Raw genomic sequence first — 22671 nt, forward strand, 5'->3', positions numbered from 1 at the left:
AGACTCGATTAACCACAAGAATGCTTAATCTCCCCCCGCAGCCCCCTAAGGCGCCGAGATTATTCCCGCTGGGCAGTGCAGGGATGCACCAGCCATGCCTGGCTGCAAGGGGACACAGAGTGGGGGGCAGCCCAGGGACCCCCAGACACCACAGGGTGACCCTGCCCTGGCACCACGGGGATGGGATGGGATGGGATGGGATGGGATGGGATGGGATGGGATGGGATGGGATGGGATGGGAAAAATGGGATGGGATGGGATGGGATGGGATGGGATGGGATGGGATGGGATGGGATGGGATGGGATGGGATGGGATGGGATGGGATGGGATGGGATGGGAGGCTATCCCTGTGCCGGCTGACAGGTCCAAGGAAAGGGCTCTGTCCCTGTCAGAGTGCTGGGACTGGGCATCGCCTGCTTCTCCTGCCTCTCCTGCCTCTGTCCTGCACCCCAATCCCACATCCTGGATCCCCCATCATGGACCCTGCATCCCACATCCCAGTCCTGCATCCTGCATCCCATGTCCTGCATTCCACAAAAGTACTCTCCATCATGCACACAAATCCTGCCTCCTGCGTTCTGCAACCCACATCCCGTATCCCACATCCCAGACCTGCATCCTTCATCCTAAATCCTTCATCTGGAATTCTTCATCCTGCATTCCACTCCTGCATTCCGGTGCAGCATCCCAGCACTGGACCCCAGTACTGCATCCTTCACCCCACATCCCAATCCTGCATTCCAGTGCAGTACCCCAGTCCTACATTCCAACCCTTTGTCCTACATCCCAGTCCTGTATCCTTCATCCCATATCTCAGTCCTGCATCCTGCATCCCATTCCTGCATTTGTTATCTCGTATTCCAATCCTGCATTCTGTATCCTGTATCCTAATCCTGCATCCCAGCCCTGCCTGGCAGACCTGCCTCCTTCATCCTACAGCCTAATCCCGCATTCCAGTGCTGCATCCTTCATCCCACATCCCAATCCCATATGCCGGCTCTGCATTCCAGTGCAGCATCCCAGTCCTGCATCCTTCATTCCACATCCCGGTCCTGCATCCCGCATCCCAAGCCCGGGCGCAGCACAAAGGCCGCACTACAGCTCCCGGCGTGCCCGGGGGGGGGCCGGCGGCGCTCCCGGCTGCGGCTGCGGGTGCGCGGCTGCGGGAGCGCGCCCAGGGGCGGGGGCGCGGGCGGGAGCGCGCACCAATCGCGGCGCGGCCGCGCCCCGCCCCGGCCCGCCCCGGCCGCCCCATCCCCGCACCGGGCGGGGCGCAGCGGCCGCGCTGCCATGAGCGAGCGCCCGGCGGGGCCGCCCCGCCGCGCCCCGGCCGCCCGCGCCCCCCGCCCCGGCCGCGCCCGCTCCGCCCCGGCCCCGGCCCCGGCCCCGGGGATGCCGCGGGGGCGGCGCGGCTGAGCCCCCCAGCCCCGCTGCGCCGCCGGCCCCGCCCGCCGCCGCCATGGCCGGTAAGCCCCGCAGCGGCTGCGAGGCGCTCCGGGTGGTGGCCCGGTGCCGGCCCATGAGCCGGCGGGAGGAGGCGGCGGGATACGAGCGCGTCCTGGAGCTGGACGTGAAGCTGGGCCAGGTGAGCATCCGCAACCCCCGCGCCGCCCCCGGGGAGCTGCCCAAGACCTTCACCTTCGACGCCGTGTACGACGCCAGCTCCAAGCAGGCCGACCTCTACGATGAGACGGTGCGGCCGCTCATTGACTCGGTGCTGCAGGGCTTCAATGGCACCGTCTTCGCCTATGGCCAGACCGGCACCGGCAAGACCTACACCATGCAGGGTGCCTGGGCGGAGCCGGAGAAGCGCGGCATCATCCCCAGCGCCTTCGAGCACATCTTCACCCACATCTCCCGCTCACAGAACCAGCAGTACCTGGTGAGGGCCTCGTACCTGGAGATCTACCAGGAGGAGATCAGGGACCTCCTCGCCAAGGACCAGAGCAAGAAGCTGGAGCTGAAGGAGAACCCCGAGACCGGGGTGTACATCAAGGACCTCTCCTCCTTTGTGACCAAGAACGTCAAGGAGATCGAACACGTGATGAACCTGGGCAGCCAGACGCGCTCCGTGGGCAGCACCAACATGAACGAGCACAGCTCGCGCTCCCATGCCATCTTCCTCATCACCATTGAGTGCAGTGAGACGGGGCCGGACGGTGAGGAGCACATCCGCGTGGGCAAGCTCAACCTCGTGGACCTGGCTGGCAGCGAGCGCCAGAACAAAATGGGGGCCCACGGAGAGCGCCCCAAGGAAGCCTCCAAGATCAACCTCTCCCTCTCGGCCCTGGGCAATGTCATCTCGGCACTGGTGGACGGCCGGAGCACGCACATCCCCTACCGGGACTCCAAGCTCACCCGCCTGCTGCAGGACTCCCTCGGGGGCAACGCCAAGACAATCATGGTGGCCACCTTGGGCCCGGCCTCCCACAGCTATGACGAGAGCCTCTCCACCCTCAGGTTCGCCAACAGGGCCAAGAACATCAAGAACAAGCCCCGGGTGAACGAGGACCCCAAGGACACCTTGCTGCGGGAGTTTCAGGAGGAGATAGTCCGGCTGAAAGCCCAGCTGGAGAAACGTGGGATGCTGGGGAAGAAGAGGAGAAGGAGCAGCCGGAGGAAGAAAGCGATGGATGGAGAGGGCACCGTGGACAATGAAGGGGAGGACGAGAATGAGGATGGCCTGGAGAAGAACATGGAGAATTACTTGAAGGAGCAGAAGGAGAGGCTGGAAGAGGAGAAAGCCGCTATCCAGGATGACCACAGCCTGGTGAGCGAGGAGAAGCAGAAGCTGCTCCAGGAGAAGGAGAAGATGATAGAGGACCTGCGGAAGGAGCAGGAGGCCACGGAGCTGCTGGCCATCAAGTACAAGGTTTGTGTTGCCACACATGGTCACGAGTGGGGTCAGGGGACCTGCTGTTTCCCCAGCCCCTCATGTGGTGTGGGAATGGATCCCAAGCAGGGAGTCTGGGGGAGGTGCCCACCTGCATGCGCAGGGCTGGGGCCTCCCAAGCACCGTGTCCAGGCAGGGTCCCCAAGGGCAGCCCCAGGCTCCGGTGTGGGGCTGGGCTGGGCTGGGCTGGGGTGGCCCTCAGGCACGGACCTGTGTGAGAGCTGCAGGGGGCAGGAGGGAAGGGCCATGGGGCATTGGGTCACTGGTGGCACGAGTTTGCTGTGCTCAGCTCTTGTCCCCCTCGGCACAACAAAGCAGCTTGTGTGGGAAGGGAGAGTGACGGGAGTGATGCTGCAGATTCGTCCCCGGTGGCCTCGGCAGCGAGCCCAGGGCTGGGGCTGGGGACACGGCGCACCTGCCCCCACCTGCCCCCCCATTCTGTCCAGCCCCTGGCTCCCACTGGGCGCTGTGGGGACGGGCAGGGCTGTGAGCTCATGGTGGGGCCTGGCAGCTCTGCAGGGACCCCCATCCCCCTCCCCACCCCAAATCCTTCCTGGCACCCCGAGCCAGAGCAGGGTGGGTGGGGGCAGCACTGCTGGTTCAGGGATGCTCAGGGCTTTGGTGCTGAAGGTGAGAGGGGCCACGGCACTGCCAGCTGTGCCGGGGGTCTGGGGCTGCACCTCCCCCTGCCCCAGCCCTGCGCCTGTCCCCGCTGAGCTGGAGGGTCCTGACCCCTCCCACCTGCCCGTGGTGGCCATGGGGCCGGGACCACAGTCCCAGCAGTGGGGAGGGAGCCCCAGCACCCTGATCCCCAGCATCAGGCTTGGCACAGCCCCCACGGCACAGCCCCCCTGGCACCGCGCCGGCCCAGATGCAGTGACTGGGCTGGAGCCCAAGCAGGGCCCCCTCTGGGGGGGGGGACATGCCCGGGGTGCCAGGGCTGAGCAGGGGTCCAGACCCTCTTCCGTGGCCAGGGTCGTGTTTGTTGCAGCCCCAGGGACATGTGGCCATGCCCAGGGACATGTGATCATGGCCAGAGATGCATGGCCACGCCTGGATGCCTGCACAGAGACCGTGGGATCCCACTGGGACGTGCCACTGGGGCAGAGCCGTGGGCTGCTGGCTGGCACAGCGGGTGTCCCGTGACGGGTGTCCCGTGGTGGGTGTCCTGGCAGAGCAGGATGCCTGGCACAGGGGTCCCTGCAGCCATCCCCCCATCGCAGTGGGGTGCAGGCTGTGGGGTGCAGGCTGGGCTGGCAGCTGTCCAGCACAGTCTCCCTGTCTGGCACAGCAGGGCTGGCTCAGGGCCACTGTGTGTCCTGGAACTGCTGAGTAACAAGCCAGGGCTGGAGGCGAGATGACACCATGTCCCTTCTGGTGGCCTTCGGAGCCCCTCCACACACAGGGACCCTCTGGCTGGGGGGGTCCAGCACAGTGACAGCAGAGAGGTGTCACCTCGGTGAGCAAATATCGCCCCTGTGCCAGCGACAGAGGGGCACAGCCTGCTGTGGCACTCACCCCAGTGGGCACTGCCCGGGGCACACTGCAGGGGACACTGGGTGGCCTGACAGTGCTCATGGGCAGCTTTGCCACACAGTGGGCAAGGAGCAAGGGCAAGGAGCCACTGGCTCCACAGTGACCATGGCAAAGGCAGCCGAGGTGACGGGGGCCACGGGGTGCCCCCCACACCCACGGGTGACGCACTGCACCCTGTCTTGCTGTCACACTCGGGGATGTGGGCTCTGCCTCTGCCACCCGGCTGGGACGTGTGGGACATCGAGCTCAGAGAGGTGGGGTCAGCCTGCCCTGGCAGATGTGAATTTGGGCACCCAGATGTGCTCCTGGGTGCCCAGATGTGTGCCCAGGCAAAGGGGCTGTGCCACAGGGGAGCTGGGCACGGGGTGTGGCTGCATCCAGCAGCTGTTCCAGGGGCTGAGGCCTCAGTCAGCGGGAGGGAAAGTGCTGGGAAGTTCTTTGGGTGCAGGAAATGAGTTCCTGGGAGAGGCTTAGTGCTAAAGGAGATTGGAGTCTCTTCGTTAGAGGGAATAAATGCCCTGGCAGGGAGAAAGCAGCAGCACTGAGTAACCTCTTAATGCAATGGGGATGGGGTCTGCAGGGTGGAGCTCTGTGGGAGGGGATGGCAGTGGGACCATTGTCCCAGCACCCACCTGGTCCCCACCCTGCACCCCAGCGGGGTCCCCAGGATCAAGGGGAGCGACTGGGACCAAGAACTGGGTTTGGAGGAGAAGGGGTGAGGGGCCCGTGGCACCCCAGTGCCCCCAGCCCTGGCAGGGGATGGCACAGGGTCGGGTGGGGGGGCTGCCCTTGGGGGTCTCAGCCCCCAGCAGAACACCCAGCCTGGGACACCCATCTGAAGGGAGGAAGGAGCAATCCCCAGGGCCAGGGGGGTTGGATGGGGCACCCATCGGAGGCTGGGCACCCACAGCACTGAATGGCTGTGGGGGTCTCACAGGGTGGGGAAGGTGGGAGTTGCTGGCACAGTTATGGGGGTGTCCCCTGGGTGCTGGGGGCTGCCTGCATTCCCCCAGAACTCACAATGTACCCCCTGCAGCTGGAAGGGGAAAAATGGGGGAGAAATCATGGAAATAGAGCCTTGCCCCAGGCAGCTGTCGATGGGGACAGGGGTCACCGGTTTGCCAGAGCCCCCCACTCGGTGCTGGTGGTGATGCCTTTTCCTGGTCTTAAAATCAAGAGTCAGACACGGTTAGAAGGGGAAAAGGGATTTTACCTTGGTATTGATTTCAAGGATCCTTAGGTGCACACGTCCAGGTCACATGCATTGAAATGCACCCCGCTGAATATGCCCCCAAAGATTGGGTATAACATTATAGGTTTTACTAATTAGCAGACCTATCAAAGATTCCCCAATGAGAGGCTCAAGTGAGCCCCCCTCCCCAAGGAGCCTTCTCCTGGATGGTTCTATCTTGGTTTACAGAATGTGTTCTGGAGAGCACCTTGGGGTCTGGGGCACACGGATCCCTGGCTACGAAGCTTCTAAAATGTTGAGTCTCTTAGCTTGAGAAACAAGTCCAAGAATGTAGGGAAAAAGCACTAGGAATACAGAAGTTGTAAAAAAGGTGTAACAGGGGTATAAAAGAAAAGGCAAAAAATCTTCATGGTATCAGTGGCACAGCACCCCCATGGAGACCCCTGCCCAGGGACATGTGACAGCAGCACCATGACCACCTTGTGTGCCCCCCCAGTGCTGGCACCACCCTTGGGGGGCCTGGTGGCCCCCCTGCCCCTCAGGGCCATGGCCATGGCAGTGCTGGGGGCCAGGCACTATGAGGAGCAGGGCCTCTGGATCTGGGGGAGCCAGAGGGACCCCCAGGGCAGACACCAGTGGGTGAGGTTGGCCACGTGCTGGTGGCAGAGGGGACATTTCCGAGATGGTGGCCGAGCTGTCTGTGTGTCTGGGAGATTGATTTCCCAAGCTGTGTGCGGTGTCCCGGGGACCTCTGGGTCCGTCCCTGCTGACACCCCTGAGGCGCAGCCGTGGGGGGCACAGGCTGTCCCCCTGCTCGTCCCCTGCCTCTGGTGCCCCACGGACACCCTGACACAGGAGCAGGGCTGCAGGCCCTGCACAGACACACACAGACGTGGTGTGCTCACCCCCTCACACGTGTGCACAGACACCCGGTGCTCCGACACGCACCCATGGGAGTGGGAACGTGTTCAGCCTGGCACGGGATGTGCTCCCTGTGTTTGTGTGTGTGCACACGTCCTGCACACGTGTGTGTGTGTGTGTATTTGTGTATGCACAGCTTGTGTATTTGTGTGTGTGCACAGCCTCTGTGTGTGTGTTTGTGTGTGTATTTGTGCATTTCTGTGTGCACAGCCTCTGTGTGTGTGTGTGTTTGTGCATTTCTGTGTGCACAGCCTCTGTATGTGTGTGTTTGTGTGTGTTTGTGCATTTCTGTGTGCACAGCCTCTGTGTGTGTGTGTGTGTATTTGTGCATTTCTGTGTGCACAGCCTCTGTGTGTGTTTGTTTGTGTGTTTCTATGTGTATGTGTGTGTTTGTGCATTTCTGTGTGCACAGCCTCTGTATGTGTGTGTTTGTGTGTGTGTTTGTGCATTTCTGTGTGCACAGCCTCTGTGTGTGTTTGTTTGTGTGTTTCTATGTGTATGTGTGTGTTTGTGCATTTCTGTGTGCACAGCCTCTGTGTGTGTGTGTTTGTGTGTGTGTTTGTGCATTTCTGTGTGCACAGCCTCTGTGTGTGTGTGCCAGGGGAAGGAGGGGGCGGAGGCCAGGCCGGCAGCTGCTGCACATCCCTGGAATCCCAGCTGTGCGGAAGGAAGCGGGCCCGGAGCAGCCTGGGCTCGGAGCCAGCGGCCCCGTGGAGGGGACACGTCACCCACACCCTCTGCAGCCGCTGCTGGTGCTGTGCCCGTGGTGCTGAACCAGCCCCAGGCTGCTGGGTGTCCGTGGAATCATGGAATTGTTTAGGTGGGAAAAGCCCTTCAAGGATCACCGAGTCGAACCATCCCCCAGCACTGCCAGGGCCACCACTGACCCCTGTCCCCAGGTGCCACACCCACAGGGCTTTTAAATCCCTCCAGGGATGGGGCCTCCATCCCTGCCCTGGGCAGCTGTGCCAGGGCTGGACAGCCCTTTCCATGAAGGAATTGTTCCCAATATCCAGTCTAATCGTGCACAGCCCCCTCCCCACCAGCAGCACACCAAGCACAGGAGCACTGAACGCTCCCACCTCCCTGAGAGCAGGGATGAGGACAGGGACCAGGGGTGGGTGTGACCCCCAGTGAAGGTGGTGTGGGGCAAATCCTGTGGGTGGGGGTGGGGAGCCCTGCTCTGACCCTGCTGTTCTGGCCCCCCTGGCTCTGACCCCCCGGCTGTGACCCCCGTGTCCCCCCCAGGCGATGGAGAGCAAGCTGCTCATCGGGGGCAGGACCATCGTGGACCACACCAACGAGCAGCAGAAGATGCTGGAGCTGAGGCGGCAGGAAATCGCCGAGCAGGTAACGGGGCAGGGGGTGACGGGGGTGTCCCGGGGCCGGTCCCCGTCCCTGCTCCAACCTGTCCCCTGTGCTGCAGAAACGCCGGGAGCGCGAGATGCAGCAGGAGATGCTGCTGCGGGACGAGGAGACCATGGAGCTGCGGGAGACCTACACGTCCCTGCAGCAGGAGGTGGAGATCAAAACCAAGAAGCTCAAGAAGGTGAGAGCAGGGGACAGGGACAGGCATGAGGATGTCCCTCCCCAGGGCTCCCCCAGCCCCGGTGCAGGGCTGAGGTGCTGCTCCCCCCTCCCAGCTCTACGCCAAGCTCCAGGCCGTGAAGGCTGAGATCCAGGACCAGCACGACGAGTACATCCGTGTGCGCCAGGACCTGGAGGAGGCCCAGAACGAGCAGACACGGGAGCTGAAGCTCAAGTAGGTGTTTGTGAGGTGCTTGGGGGTCCCCTGGGCCCGGGTGGCCCTGGACAACTGGGTGTGCAGAGCGCAGGTGGTGTGCACAAAGCAGGGCTGGGGGCTCAGAGCAGGGCTGGGGGCTCAGAGCAAGGCTGAGGGGCTCAGAGCAGGGCTGGGGGCTCAGAGCAGGGCTGAGGGGTTCAGAGCAGGGCTGGGGGCTCAGAGCAAGGCTGAGGGGCTCAGAGCAGGGCTGGGGGCTCAGAGCAGGGCTGGGGGCTCAGAGCAAGGCTGAGGGGCTCAGAGCAGGGCTGGGGGGCTCAGAGCAGGGCTGGGGGCTCAGAGCAAGGCTGAGGGGCTCAGAGCAGGGCTGGGGGCTCAGAGCAGGGCTGGGGTGCCCAAAGCAGGGCTGGGGGGCTCAGAGCAGGGCTGGGGGCTCAGAGCAGGGCTGGGGGGCTCAGAGCAGGGCTGGGGGGCTCAGAGCAAGGCTGGGGGGCTCAGAGCAGGTGCAGATCTTGAGGGATTGACCTTCCCAGTGGCTGCGACAGCCGCGCACTCCCCAGCTGTCAGTGGTGGCACAAGGTGTGGCCACTGGAACCTGTGCACTGGGTGAGCAGCACAGGGGGCATCCAAGAGTTGCTGAGAAAGGGGAAAAACCAGAAAATATTCCAGCAGAAACCCTGGCTGTGGCTGAAGCTGGGGGTGGCAGTGGTGGCCAGGGGCAGGTGAGCCCCGAGGGCACCTGGTGACCTGCTCTGGCCCCCACACTGTCCTCGGAGGGACAGCAGCTCTGGGGAACTCGGGGTGACCCCAGCTCCCTGGAGCTCCCGGCTCCCCTGGCACCGGCAGAGCCGGGCAGAGTTTTCCTTCCGGGAGCCTCCCACAGCTGCAGCTGCTGCTCCACCGCCCCCGGGGATTTGTTCTCACTTCAAACACTCCTCTCTTTCAGTGCCTTTAACACCCCCAGATATTTACAAGCACTTCAGCATTTTCAGGGTGAAACAGTTTCACTACAAACAGAATTCCATCTCCAGCTTTGCCCCTTCTCCCCTCCGACGTGGTTCTGACTGTTTGGAACCCAGTGAGCTGCAGCTCACTGAAGCAACTCGTTGCTTCCGAGCAGTTTTTGACAGCTGCTCGACTTGCCCCAAAAAACATGGGAAAAAAGATTCCCCTTGGGGTCCACTTGGCATCTTTGAGCTTTCCTTGATTTTCGGGTTGGGAAGTGGGAGAGCAGACGTGGGAGAAGAGGAGGGAAGGGGTCCTGGTCCTGCCTGGAGCCCCAGAGCTGCCAGTGGTCCGGGCTCCTCTCTGATGCCTGTCCTCTCCTGCCTCTCCTCTCCCTGTGGCTGCATCTATTGCTTCAACCTCTCTACTTCCATCACATTCTCATCCTCTGGATGTTTCTTCTCCCTGCAACGTCTCCTCCTCTTCCTGCCTTTCCTCTCCCTTCCCGACCTGTTTTCTGTCTCCTGTCACATTAACTCCTTCCTCTCCCGCTCCTTCCCCATCCCTCCCGCTCCATCCCTCAGGTACTTGATCATCGAGAACTTCATCCCTCCCGAGGAGAAGAACAAGATCATGAACCGCCTGTACTTCGATGGCGACGAAGACCAGTGGAAATTCCAGCCGCTGGTTCCCACTGGAGGGTACGTCCCTGTCCCTGTCCCCAGGGTACGTCCCTGTCCCCGCCTCAGCGCACGAATGGCCCCAGGGCTGGGGGGACCAGGGACTCTTGCAGGTGCCCACGGGTGGGAGTCCCCTCCAAGCCCAGCCCCAGGGGAAGGGCCGCCCTTCCCTCACTGATGCAGCTCCCTCGGTCCCGCCGGGACGCGGCTCTGTGGGTTCACATTCCCCGCTCCGTGTGCTCCAGGAACAGCTCCCAGATGAAGAGGCGCCCGACCTCTGCCGTGGGCTACAAGAGGCCCATCAGCCAATACGCCCGGGTGGCCATGGCCAGGAGATCCCACCCCCGCTTCCGGGTACGTGAGGGGACACTGGTGTGTGCCAGGGGGTGGGAAGGCATTGGATAAACAGGATGGATGGATGGATGGATGGATGTGGATGGATGGATGGATGGATGGATGGATGGATGGATGGATGGATGGATGTGGAAGGATGTGTGAATGGAGGTGGGTGGATGGATGGATGGATGTGGATGGATGTGCAAATGGATGTGGATGGATGGATGGATGGATGGATGGATGGATGGATGGATGGATGGATGGATGGATGTGGATGGATGTGTGAATGGAGGTGTATGAATGGATGGATGGATGGATGGATGTGGATGGATGTGCGAATGGAGGTGTATGAATGGGTAGCTAGAGGTGGATGGATGAAGGCAGATAGTGAGTGGATAGGTGGAGGGATGGATAACACTGGCAGAGAAGATGGAGTCAACAAGCTCACAAGGATCTGGGACACACCAATTCAAGCTCCCAGCTTTGTCCTCCCAGCTCCAGTCCTGGAGCTGCTGGCTCTCTGGCAGCTCCTGCCATTGGAAAGGACAGGGCTGCTCAGCCCTGGGAAGGGCTGGGAGAGTGGGAGCAGAGCCTTGAGCCCACAGCCCAGGGTGGCTGTGCCGGTGCAGCCAGGGGAGGATCCCGTCCCCGGCGTGCCAGCAGCTCCCCCGGCAGTGTGGGTTGCTGGAGCCGGAGCCGTGCTTTCCCCGCGGTGACTCCGTGCTGGCTGTCCCTGTGCCCTGGCCAGGCTGAGAACATCATGTTCCTGGAGCTGGACCTGTCTCCCCCGGCCATCTTCGAGTTCGAGCGCAGCAGGGACCCGGCCGAGCAGGACCCGCGGGCGCTGCACCTGGAGAGGCTGATGCACCTGGACAGCCTCCTGGAGCGGCCGGCGGCCTCCCGCGTGCGCAAGTCCCGCTCCTGGTGAGTGACAGAGGAGCGGGGACACGGAGGGGCTGCGGCACGGCCGGGATGTTCTGTGGGAGCCAAATGGGGGCTTGGGGCAGGCAGAGGAGTCGCAGCAGAGCTGGAAAGGCCCCGTTCTGCCAGGGCTGATCCTGCCGTGAGCTGCTGGGTATGGTCAGTGGGAAATGCTGCTGACATTGTGCTATGGAACAGCATCGTGTGGTGCTCTGTGCAGGAGGGACATGGAGCTTCTGGAGGGAGTCCAGAGGAGGCCCCAGAGCTGCTCCCAGGGTTGGAGCCCCTCTGCTCTGGAGCCAGGCTGGGAGAGCTGGGGGTGCTCACCTGGAGAAGAGAAGGATCCAGGGAGAGCTCAGAGCCCCTTGCAGGGCCTAAAGGGGCTCCAGGAGAGCTGGAGAGGGACTGGGGACAAGGCATGGAGGGACAGGACACAGGGAATGGCTTCCACTGCCAGAGGGCAGGGTTAGATGGGATATTGGGAAGGAATTGTTCCCTGGGAGGGTGGGCAGGCCCTGGCACAGGGTGCCCAGAGCAGCTGGGGCTGCCCCTGCATCCCTGGCAGTGCCCAAGGCCAGGCTGGACACTGGGGCTGGGAGCAGCCTGGGAGGTGTCCCTGCCATGGCAGGGGTGGCACTGGATGAGTTGTAAGATCCCTCCAACCCCAAACCACTCCATGATTCCATGATATTCCCATATCCCAGACCCATGGTCTCCTCCCACCCAGCAAGGGGCGCCCTTTGGCGCTGCCTGCACAGCAAATGACCGGGAAAACGGCTGGATTTTGGGGAGGGTGGGAAGCCAGGGCAGGGCAGCAGAACCCAGAGTGTCTCTGTGTCCCCAGGTGCCAGACGCCGCGGTCGCTGCCGTCCTCCACCACCCACGTGTCCCTCGCCTCCAGCTCCCCGTGCGCCGCCCCGCTGCCGGCCCACGAGTGACGGCCTGGACGCCTCGTCCCGGACTGAGCCCCCGAGGGCCGAGGGGGGCCCGGCCCAGCGGCCCCAGCTCGTCCTTGTCCTCAGCTACTTTGTGTGTGTTTGTGCGAGACACGAACGGCCCCGGGCCAGGGCAGCTGCCCCTCCCTCCCTCCCTCCCTCCCTCCCTTCCTCTTTCCCTTCCTCTGCCCCCCCATCCGGATCTGTCACTTTATTTATTTAACCTATTTATTTATGGAGTGGGTGACGCGCGGAGGCAGGATTTGCGCTCGGACTGATGGACATCCAGGCTGGCAGTGGGCACCGTGCTGACCACCCTGGGTTTGCCCAGCTGTCAGCCCTCCCCGCACTGCCTCGCACAGGGCTGGGCACGGGGACACCGCCAGGACACTGCTCCATCCAGGCAGGAGCTCCACGGGCCCCTCTCCAGGGGCTTTGGCAGGAGCTGAGGCCACCCTGGCCCCAGTGCTGGCTTTGCTTTGCTGGATCCCAGGGAATTTGGAGATCTCTGCGTGGATTGGGAGACTTTGTGGTGGCAGCACCGTGTCACAGTCCCCCAGCGGGACTCCCCAGCCTGCATCAACACTGGTGGCAGCAGGGACACCTCACCGACTCTGGGCATGGCTGTCACGCCAGGAGCACCAGCTCCAGCCACAGGGCTTGCAGAGTCACCAGAACAAGTCACCCAAAGCCAAGGGCTTTGTCCACCTGTGCCACGCTCTGGAGATACTCTGGAGACAGCCCCTGCCAAGGTTCCCGATGCCCTGACCGTGGGTGTGCGCCTCCTGACAACAGCAAGAGGAGGGAACCTCCACCACCTTCCAGCACCCCTCCAAAGACACGCTCAGCCTGGGAGCAGCCCTGCCTGCGGAACTCCGGGCTGAGAGAGGCTCCATCCTGCAGCTAAAGGCAACGGAGAAATGTGGGACAAGGAGGTGATGCCCAGGGCAGCGATGGCATCGCTGTCCCCGGACAATGGCACACAGATGTCACCTCTGTCACCTCCTGGTTGGGACAAACTTCCTGGTGGGTTGTGGAGGATTGGATGTGAAAAGGTGATGGGTAAGAGGGGGAAGCCAGGAGGACTCTGGGGATTGAATCCTGCCCCAGCAGCCTCAGGCACGGGGACAGTGCTCAGTGTTCCTGCGGGATGTGGCTTTCGGATGGAGGGAAGTTGCTGAAGACCCGTCCTGGCAGTGCCAGGCCAGCAGCTGCAGTGTCCCTGGGATGGTGGAGGTGGGGACATCCATGTGTTTGATGAGATCCTTATTGGCTCTCCTGGGAGGACATGGGTCAGCACAGGGCCGGACAGGGAGGATTGCAGGTGGGAAATGTCCTCTGGCAGCAAAGGGAATTCCTTCACAGAATGGATGAGGTCGGAAGGGACCCTGGAGCTCATCCAGTCCCCTGGAGCACATTACTCAGGGTTCAGATAGGTTTGGAATCTCCCCAGGGAAGGAGGCTCCAGGACTGCTCTGGGCAGGCTGTTCTTTGCTGTTGGACTGAGCCCTGCTGCCCTCACTGGCTCCTGCACTCAGGACAGGGGTGAGGGAGCGAGGCACCAGCATGGAATGGGAACATCCAGAGGGAACCAGGAGCTGTGCCGAGCTCAGAGCCAGGTCCCGCAGCTGCCGTGTCCCATCCACACGTGGCTGTGCTGGGCTGTCTGCTGCCCTTCCCCAACACCTCTCGGCACTGCCCCGGGGGATCCTCTCCCCCTCTAACACTGTCCTGCCTCGAGCTCTCTCCATCATTGCTCTCTGCCCCCACCTTCCCTTTCCCATCTGTGCCCCATAACACCCTCTGTCCCTCCGAAACATTTGTCCCCTTCTCCCCTTGCCTGGCACCTGGCACCTTGGGCAGCTGTAGCTTGCTCTGAGGCCTGAGCTCCCTCCCTCTGGAAGCAGCCAGGTCTGGGCTGTGCTCAGCCTGGGGAGGAGGGAGCAGGGGGAAGGTGTTTGAGGATTGACAGAGGGGCCCCTTCCATGGTGTGGGGTGAGCTCTGTCCACAGGTACCCCCAGCAGCCAGGGGTGTCCGAGGGCATCCCCCAGAGCGAGCTGGCCCTGTGAAACCATCCAAGGCCAGGCTGGACAGGGCTTACAGCAGCCTGGGACAGTGGAACGTGTCCCTGCCCATGGCAGGGGGTGGAGCTGGATGAGCTTTAAAGTCCCTTTCAGCCAAAACCAGACTGCGATTCCCTGATTCTATGAAACACGGTGGGAGAGCTGGTTCTTTATTTAATTTCCAGGAAAGAGTCTGGGAGTCAGGGTCAGGAAGCACAGCCTGAGAATGGGGAGAAGCCTGGGGGGCCTGCAGGAATAGGTTTTCCTCCCTTGTTTTCTAGCAGTCCCAGTTCCCCTTCAGTGGATCAGCAGCTCATGGAGTCCCAAAGTGATGAAGCAGTGACCTTCTCTTGCCTCCTTTCTCACCCAGGGTGTGGGAAACAACTCAGGAGCTGAGGGTGTCCTCATCCCCCGGCTTGCCCCAGGCCATGGAGCATCCCGGGAAGGGTGGCTATGCCCAGGGAAGGGTGGCTGTGCCCCGGGAAGGGTGGCTGTGCCCCGAGAAGGGTGGCTGTGCCCAGGGAAGGCTGGGTGTGCCCCGGGAAGGGTGGCTGTGCCCCGGGAAGGGTGGCTGTGCCCCGGGAAGGGTGGCTGTGCCCCAGGGAAGGGTGGCTGTGCCCCGAGAAGGGTGGCTGTGCCCCGAGAAGGATGGCTGTGCCCCGAGAAGGGTGGCTGTGCCCCGAGAAGGATGGCTGTGCCCCGAGAAGGGTGGCTGTGCCCCGAGAAGGATGGCTGTGCCCCGAGAAGGGTGGCTGTGCCCCGGGAAGGGTGGCTGTGCCCCGGGAAGGGTGGCTGTGCCCAGGGAAGGGTGGCTGTGCCCCAGGGGAGGGTGGCTGTGCCCAGGGAAGGGTGGCTGTGCCCCAGGGAGGGTGGCTGTGCCCCAGGGGAGGGTGGCTGTGCCCAGGGAAGGGTGGCTGTGCCCCAGGGAAGGGTGGCTGTGCCCCGAGAAGGGTGGCTGTGCCCAGGGAAGGGTGGCTGTGCCCCAGGGGAGGGTGGCTGTGCCCAGGGAAGGCTGGCTGTGCCCCAGGCTGCTTTCCCACAGCATCCATTGGTTGTCCCGGTGCCATGGCAAGGGACGGGCCCGGGCCCAGCTCCAGCAGGTGGTCACGGTGGGATGCTCTGGAAGCCCTTCCAGCAGAGCACAGGACGGGTGCGGGAGCCCCCAGCGCAGGGGATGGATGAGGCACTTCCAACATCCAAGTGCCGCTTGCACCGCCGGCGTCCGGGAGCCTCCCGAGCTCTCCCTCCACCTCCGGCGCTGCCGAGGAGCTTTCCCAGCACAGACTGGGAGGGCTGGGAGCACTCGGGGTGTCGCTGGTCCCCGGTGTGTGTCTGTGGCGTTCGGTGTCCGTGTGTCGCACCGGGGCTGTTCCTCGGGGACTGGGGCTGGGCCGGGCGCGGCCCGCGGGGCTGGGCTGGGGCTTCCTTTCGTTGTTGTTGAACTGTTCTTTTGGGGTTCAGGTTTGGCCGTTTTTCCGCGGGGAGGGGGGTGCGGGTCTGTTCCGGGTTCATGGACAAGGTGAGGGCCTCGATTAGGACCAAATTTTCGTGCCTGTTGCTCTGGTGATTTATTTAGAAATCAAAAGTTTACTGTCTGGTGGCCCGTCCTTGTCACTCTATACATAGGAATATACAGGACATATATAAATATATATATATTATACATAGTGTCTGGAGAGAGGCCGTTCCTGGTGGGACGGACCCTCCTCACTGTGCTGTAATGTAGCTTCGACCCCGTGCTGGGAGCGCCCAGGGAGCGCCAGCGCCCTCCAGGATGGCAACGACACAATAAAGGAATGAGCATCACTGCCAGGGCCTCCGCAGCCTCCTTAGCGCGGCCCCGCAGCCGGGGAGCAGCGGGCACGAGGGCTCGGCTTCCCGCCGGGATCGCTCCACGTCCTGGTGTTCCGTGCGAGACGGAGCGCTGGTACAAACCCAGCCAGGTGCGGCTCAGGGACAAGGACACCGGCAAGGGCCCCGGCACAGTCCGGGCTATCACACGGACACAGCGGTGCTGGGGGCAGCACGGGGGGCTGGAAAAGGGGAAGCTGGCCGGGAGCCCCCCAGTCCCAGCGGGGGAGGGCAGTTCTTGCACAGGGAGGAGGGAAGAGCCTGGGGGTAAAACCAGAACTAAGATTAAACAGGAACATTTCCAGCCCATGGGGAGAGCAAGGAAGGACCAGGGACATCCAGATGGATCCAAGCTGCTGCTGGAACAGGAGCTGGTGTGGCCTCGCTGCCTCAGGAGCTGCAGTTTGGGGTGGGGAAGGGCCTGGTCATCTCCCAAGGGCTGCTGCGTTTTTCCCTTGCCATTGGAAACGGGGAAATTCCCATGGCTTAGGCATTGAAGCAGCTCTAACCAAGGAAACATTGCAAAGGCATGGAATGGGTTGGGTTGGGTTGGGTTGGGTTGGGAGGGAACATAAAGCCCACCCTGTCCCACCCCTGCCATGGGCAGGGACACCTCCCACTGTCCCAGGCTGCTCCCAGCCCCAATGTCCAGCCTGGCCTTGGGCACTGCCAGGGATCCAGGGGCAGCCCCAGCTGCTCTGGGCACCCTGTGCCAGGGCCTGCCCACCCTCCCAGGGAACAATTCCTTCCCAGTATCCCATCTAGCCCTGCCCTCTGGCAGTTGAATTCCCAGCTCCGAGGTTGTCCACAGCAGAGGGATTGAAAAGCCCAGTGGATGTGGCCCTTGGGAACACGGGTCAGTGGTGGCCTTGGCAGTGCTGGGGGATGGTTGGACTCAGTGGTCTCCCAGGGCTTTTCCAACCCAAATGACTCTGCAGGCATGCAGAGATTTGTTCTGCTTCAGTCTTTGTGGAAAAGGTCACTTGTGATCAGGTGAGTCACAATAAATGCCACCGAAAAGGGACTGGGGCTGAAGTAAGAAAAGGAAAGATTAAAGGCCTCTCACAGGCACTGGATGTCCCCAAATTGGCCAGGTCGGATTTAACTCAGACAGAGGGAATTTGGTAAAGTGGCCTCGGAGCTGCAAGTGAGGGGTTTGAGATCTCACAGAGAAGAGGCCGAGTGTCCAAACAGGAACAGGATAAACATGAGGAATATCTTTAAAATGGAGAAAGGGGAATTTGGGGGGCTCTCTGCTCAATTTAACTTCACCTCCTGAAAGGACTGAATGGATCAACAAAATCCACCTGAAAATCCTGGCAGGGGAACATGTGAAGGTAACAACCAACATGGGCTGGTCCAAAGCAAATCCCACCAAACCCCACCAAAGCAGCTTCATGCTCTGCTGGAATACGAGACCCTGCAGGTGTGAGGGGCACCATCCCAGACAGAATGAGGAATTTTGGTGAAATTCTGACAGCCTCCCTGAGGAGAGGCCCAAGTGGAGTTACCAGTGGGAGTTTTCCAAGAGAAACAGGTCACAGGGAGGCAGAGACCAATGGGATTTGTTCTCCTTCAGGCCAGCGCTCCCATGGATCAGCCCTGCTGGGCACCTGCTTTCCAACCAGGAATGGGACCAATTGTGATGGTTTTGTAAAAATCACCTGGAATGATGTGAAAACATGAAAGAAACAGGGCAATTTGCACCTGGGGATGCTGTGGAGAGCAGTAGCCATGGTCTGCCAATACTGGAAAGAGGAAGGGGTCATCCCATTGCTGCTACCAAGAGGAGAGAGGACAGGAACTCCTGGTCTTGGAACACAGCAGGGAATATTTAGATGGGAATTTGGGACACCGTGGTGATTGCCCAAGGCTGGCACTGGAGGAGTTCACCCCTGTAGGACATGGCTGTTCCAGGGGAGGTTTTTAAGGGCACCAAGGCCCATCAATGACACCGGAGGGCACAGGATGGTGGCATAACGCCTGAGCATCCCTCCCAATCCTGCTTTCCATGGGTCTGTGATTTGAAATTACAGCCTGTGAGCAGCAGGTCCCTGAGGGACAGTGACAGCTCAGAAGCATGGTCACAGTCAGGAGCTCTGTGCAGCCAAAGGACTCCAGAGATCGGGCATGGAAAGCCAAGAAAGGATTTTTCCCCACCAACCGTAGGTGCCGAAGCCATTCTGGAATGCCGGCTTTGGCAAAGCACATCCCGGGGGGACAGAGGGTGAGCTCGGGCAGGTACGAATGCTCCAGTCACCAACAGTCCTCCCTTGCCAGTTCTGCAGTATCTGGTTAGCACTGGGGCCGCTGGGCTCTCCCGGCCCAGCAGAGCTCAGCTGCTGCGTTGGGATAATGGCCAGGAGTGGTTCCTGTGTCCCTGCTGTCCCTCAGAGCCCTGGCAGGAGTGCCTGGAGCGTGCCTGGACGGCCTCAGCTCCTGCAGCCATGAATATTGATGGCCCAAGTTCATAAAATTTGCAAGGCAGGGAATACCCAGGAGGGGCTGGGCCTGCAGCCCTGCCTGGGTTGGTTTGTGGTGTTTGCTCCTTCCTCGGGGCCACATCGGCTTCTCCCAAACATCTGCTGTGGTTCCAGTGCTGGGGACATTCCCTGGATGCAGCAGGGACGGGAATCTCACCTCAGATCCAAGATCTCTTTGTCTCCCTGGAAGAACCCGCCCTTGGAGTCCTACAGAACACACAGTTTTAATGAGAATATTGAACCAGGTTGCAGGAATGTGATTTGAAGGGTTATGTCCCATCTGCTGACAGTTCAGAAAAAATGGTCATTTTTTATTGAAATCTAGAAAATTTAGGATAAATTCACTGTAACAGTTTTTGTTTCTTTCTTAGTACAACTCATTGTACTTTTTCTGTCATAAATCTAGAATTTATACCTTAGGTTGCCCAGAGAAGCTGTGCCTGGAAGTGTCCAAGGCCAGCTTGGATGAGGTTTGGTTTAGGTTGGATATCAGGGAAAGGTTCTTCCCCCAGAGGCTGCTGGGCCCTGCCCAGGCTCCCCAGGGAATGGGCACGGCCCCGAGGCTGCCAGAGCTCCAGGAGCGTTGGGACAGCGCTGCCAGGGATGCCCAGGGTGGGGTTGTTGGGGTGCCTGGGCAGGGACAGGAGCTGGGCTGGTGAGTCCCTTCCAGCTTAGGATATTCCATGATTCCTGTTGCTAAAGCAGGGCTAAAGCTTAATATCATCCTTGCAAGGTGCTTTGGGATTTATTGGTTATAAAGAATTCCCAAAGGGCCGAATGTTTTCACTCCTGAGTAGATTTCAAAGCACGAAGGGAACCACAGCCACCAGGAATGTTCTGTGTGTGCTTCCCAAGAGAGAGGCTGTGTGGGAAGCCTTTGGTGCAGAGAGGGTTTGGGGGTTATTTTGGGTTTTTTTGCTGTTCCCCGACGCTCTGATGACACCCTGTGGGCTTCCTCCTGTACTGCTGTAGCTGCACAAACACCCAAGAATTCCACTCTTTTCCTCCCCAATGGCTCTTTACTCCTGTCCCTACAATCTTCTCAGTGACTTTTCCTCCAGGCTGTACCTCAGTCATAAATGGCTTTCAGCAGGGGATGTCACTGATGTGGCTGCCCTGGATCCCTGGCAGTGCCCAAGGCCAGGCTGGACATTGGGGCTGGGAGCAGCCTGGGACAGTGGGAGGTGTCCCTGCCCATGGCAGGGGTGGAACTGGATGGGCTTTGAGCTCCCTTCCCACCCAAACCACTTCAGGATTCTGTGCTTCTGTGAAAAGAACAGTCAGTGCTCTGCCAAGATGAGATTCAGACTAAACCTGATGAAAACTGAACTTGAATTTTATTGGGACTATTTTCCCAAATGACAGCAGCAGAGTCAATCCTAGAGACCCGATCATCCCCTTCAGCTCAGCAGTGATGCCAGACCTGGCAGTGGGTCAGCGGAAGGTGAGACAGTGCAGAGGCACAGCCGCAGCTCCACTGGGAAGTGAGGCTCACACACTGCCCGGGAATTCTGTGTGGAGTGAGGGGAACCCTTTGAAGGAACAGCAAACTCACAAAGGTGGGAAAAAGAGAGCAACGTCCCTCCCAGGTACAGCCCCAGTACTGCCAGGGGCTGGGGAAGGTCTCTGAGTGCTTTGAAGTGTTGGGTGGAATAAATTGAATGGAGGCCTCCAGGGTGGATATTTCTCAGGGAATCATGGAGTCATAGAACCATGGAATGGTTTGGGTGGGAAGGGACCTCAGAGCCCATCCAGTGCCACCCCTGCCATGGCAGGGACACCTCCCACTGTCCCAGGCTGCTCCCAGCCCCAATGTCCAGCCTGGCCTTGGGCACTGCCAGGGATGCAGGGGCAGCCACAGCTGCTCTGGGCACCCTGTGCCAGGGCCTGCCCACCCTCACAGGGAACAATTTCCTCCCAACATCTAAATTATTTCCTACCTAAATATTTGCAGCTCCTCTGGTTAGGTGTCCACGGGAATGTTTTCTGCTCGGAAGAGCACGTGGCACCCTGCTGTGAGCTGTCAGGAGAGGGAGCTGAGCTGGGAGTGATGAACTGAACTGAGCTCAGCTGGGCTGAGCTGAGCTGAGCTGAGCTGCCTGGCAGCTCTGGTGATCCGAGCCCATGCCAGCCCGAAGGGATTGATCACACTGCACCGTGTGGGAAAAGACATCCATCGGCTTCCTGTTCCCCCGGGAGCCTGGCCCTGAGGGCTGCCCTTCCTCTCCCTGGGCGTGGTGAGGGTGGACAGGAAAGCTGCAGCTCCAGCACACAGATCCCGAAATCCAGCCGCAAGGCATGTCCCGGCCTCCAGCAGCAGAAATCCCCACCCGGTGCTCGGTGCATCACTTCCCAGGGAAAGGGAAGTGGAGCCTGCATCCTTCAGTGGCGTGGAGCGGGGTGATCTCACTGTGTGTTATCGTGTCCGACATCTCCGGGCAGGAGGGAAAGGCCAGAGCCGCCCCGAGCTCCAGGGGCTGCTGCACTCCGCGGGACAGGTGAGATCACCAGCTCTGGGAATGTCTCCTCCCGGGTGTTGGAACGCACCTCTCCCTCAGTGCGGAGCGTGGGAGTCCCTGGAGCCATCCCATTCCTCACACCGTTCCAGCTGCCCTGCTGGGATCACGTCTGGGTGCAGTTGCTCCTTCCTTCCATGGGCTTCTGAGCCCCGGTGCTCCTTCCCTGACCCTTCCTCCCATCCCGCTGTGCTCCTCCCCTGGGCTTTTTCCCATCTTTGGGGTACTTGATTGCTCCCATCCCTAAGTGCACTGGCTCTGAGCCATCATTTCAAACAGACACGGAACCACGTCTGCAGCAGCAAAATCCCAGGGTGAATCCAGAGCAGCAGTTGGAAACACGTCTCTGAGGGAAGAAATTGGGATTTCTGTGCATTGCCCCAGAGCACGACCACGCTCACCCTGGGGGGGAGTCCCGACACATCTGGTGTGGGGAGGGCACTGTGTTCATCTGTTGCCCTTCTCGATGGGAATCATCAATCCCTGATTGTTAATTAGGTCACGGTCAATTCCATGACTTTTGTGAAGATCCTTGACACTGGGAATAGACAAAACCACGGGATGTTGGACCACCCCACACTGAAGGGAAGATGAATCCCCTTGGAGGGAGCAGATATCCTCGGGCTGTCGTTGGCAAAACAGCCTCGGCTCAGGGAATTTCCTGTTTTTCATTCATTGTCATTTGCTGTTGTTTCACATTGTTTAATTTATTGCCAATTACTTATTGCACTGACAGCACTGACCTGTTAGAGGTACCTCCCCTGGCACCAAGTGCCGCCGTCCAGCGTTCTCCAGCTGTGTCCTGGAACTGTGGCCTTCCCTGTCTTTTCCTTCTTCCCCCGGCATTTCACTCTTCCTGTGCCCCAGGTTGTGTCACCACTCAGCCCTTGGATTTCCAAACAAAGCTGCTCAGCCTCCCTGAGGCCAGAATCAGTCAGAGAAACCTGGAATCACAGAACTGATCAGATATTAAATATCTCATTTATTCTATATTAAATATCAGCTTTAGGAGCACAACTGCCGGGGAGCATGAGGAGATTCTGAGCTGCATCTGGAACAGGCTCTGCTGGGAGCAGCCTGGGATAGTGGGAGGTGTCCCTGCCCATGGCAGGGGGTGGAACTGGATGGGCTCTGAGGTCCTTTCCCACTCAAACCAGTCTTTGATTCCACGATTAAAAAAAAAAAAATTCCTCAATCCTCTCTAAATTCATCATTTTTGTAGCTCTCAGTGTGGCAGAAAGTAGAAACTGCAGTTTATTTGGGATATTTTGGAGCCAGGGCTCAGGCGCCAGTGGCTCGCCGGGGTCACGCTCCTCTGATCTAATTTTATCTCTTGAAGCTGCATAGGAGGAAGCGAAGCCCAGTTCATTGTGAGGGGATCAGCTCATCCCTGATGGAAAAGGAAAGACTGACATTATCACAGCTGTGCCAGCACTGTCCCAGTTTGTGGGGAACTGGGGGAAACTGGGGGAATCTGAGGCAGGGGCTGTGCAGGGCTGGTGCGAGGGGGAATGGGGACAGGGCGGTGGGGGACAGTGGTGGTGCTGCTGATTTGAGGAGCCCTCTGAACACAGACACAGAGTCTGGTTTAGAAATGAGACACTGAATTGTTCTGCACAGAGTGCAGTGCGGAGGTTTCCACAAACCCAGCACAGC

General features: G+C 60.4%; 1 protein-coding gene across 1 annotated transcript; it reads left to right on the top strand.

Annotated features, from left to right (window-relative positions):
* Positions 1-1451: 1451 nt before the first annotated feature.
* KIF3C (kinesin family member 3C) lies at positions 1452-13898 on the top strand. Its single transcript, XM_069011923.1, has 8 exons — positions 1452-2873; positions 7792-7893; positions 7970-8092; positions 8187-8305; positions 9814-9930; positions 10155-10263; positions 10994-11169; positions 12011-13898. The coding sequence occupies exons 1-8, from the start codon at positions 1461-1463 to the stop codon at positions 12102-12104; spliced, it is 2253 nt and encodes a 750-aa protein (XP_068868024.1). The 5' UTR covers positions 1452-1460; the 3' UTR covers positions 12105-13898.
* The last annotated feature ends 8773 nt before the right edge of the window (positions 13899-22671 follow it).

This window comes from Aphelocoma coerulescens, chromosome 3, assembly GCF_041296385.1.
Source record: "Aphelocoma coerulescens isolate FSJ_1873_10779 chromosome 3, UR_Acoe_1.0, whole genome shotgun sequence".
Taxonomy (NCBI): Eukaryota; Metazoa; Chordata; class Aves; order Passeriformes; family Corvidae; genus Aphelocoma; species Aphelocoma coerulescens.

What these genes read in the sequence shown, in the direction of transcription:
- KIF3C (XM_069011923.1), top strand. Translation starts at nt 1,461, where the DNA reads ATGGCCGGTAAGCCCCGCAGCGGCTGCGAGGCGCTCCGGGTGGTGGCC. An exon ending in GGCAGGAAATCGCCGAGCAG is followed by an intron (nt 7,894 to 7,969) that starts GTAACGGGGCAG and finishes CCTGTGCTGCAG; the next exon opens with AAACGCCGGGAGCGCGAGAT. An exon ending in GTGCGCAAGTCCCGCTCCTG is followed by an intron (nt 11,170 to 12,010) that starts GTGAGTGACAGA and finishes CTGTGTCCCCAG; the next exon opens with GTGCCAGACGCCGCGGTCGC.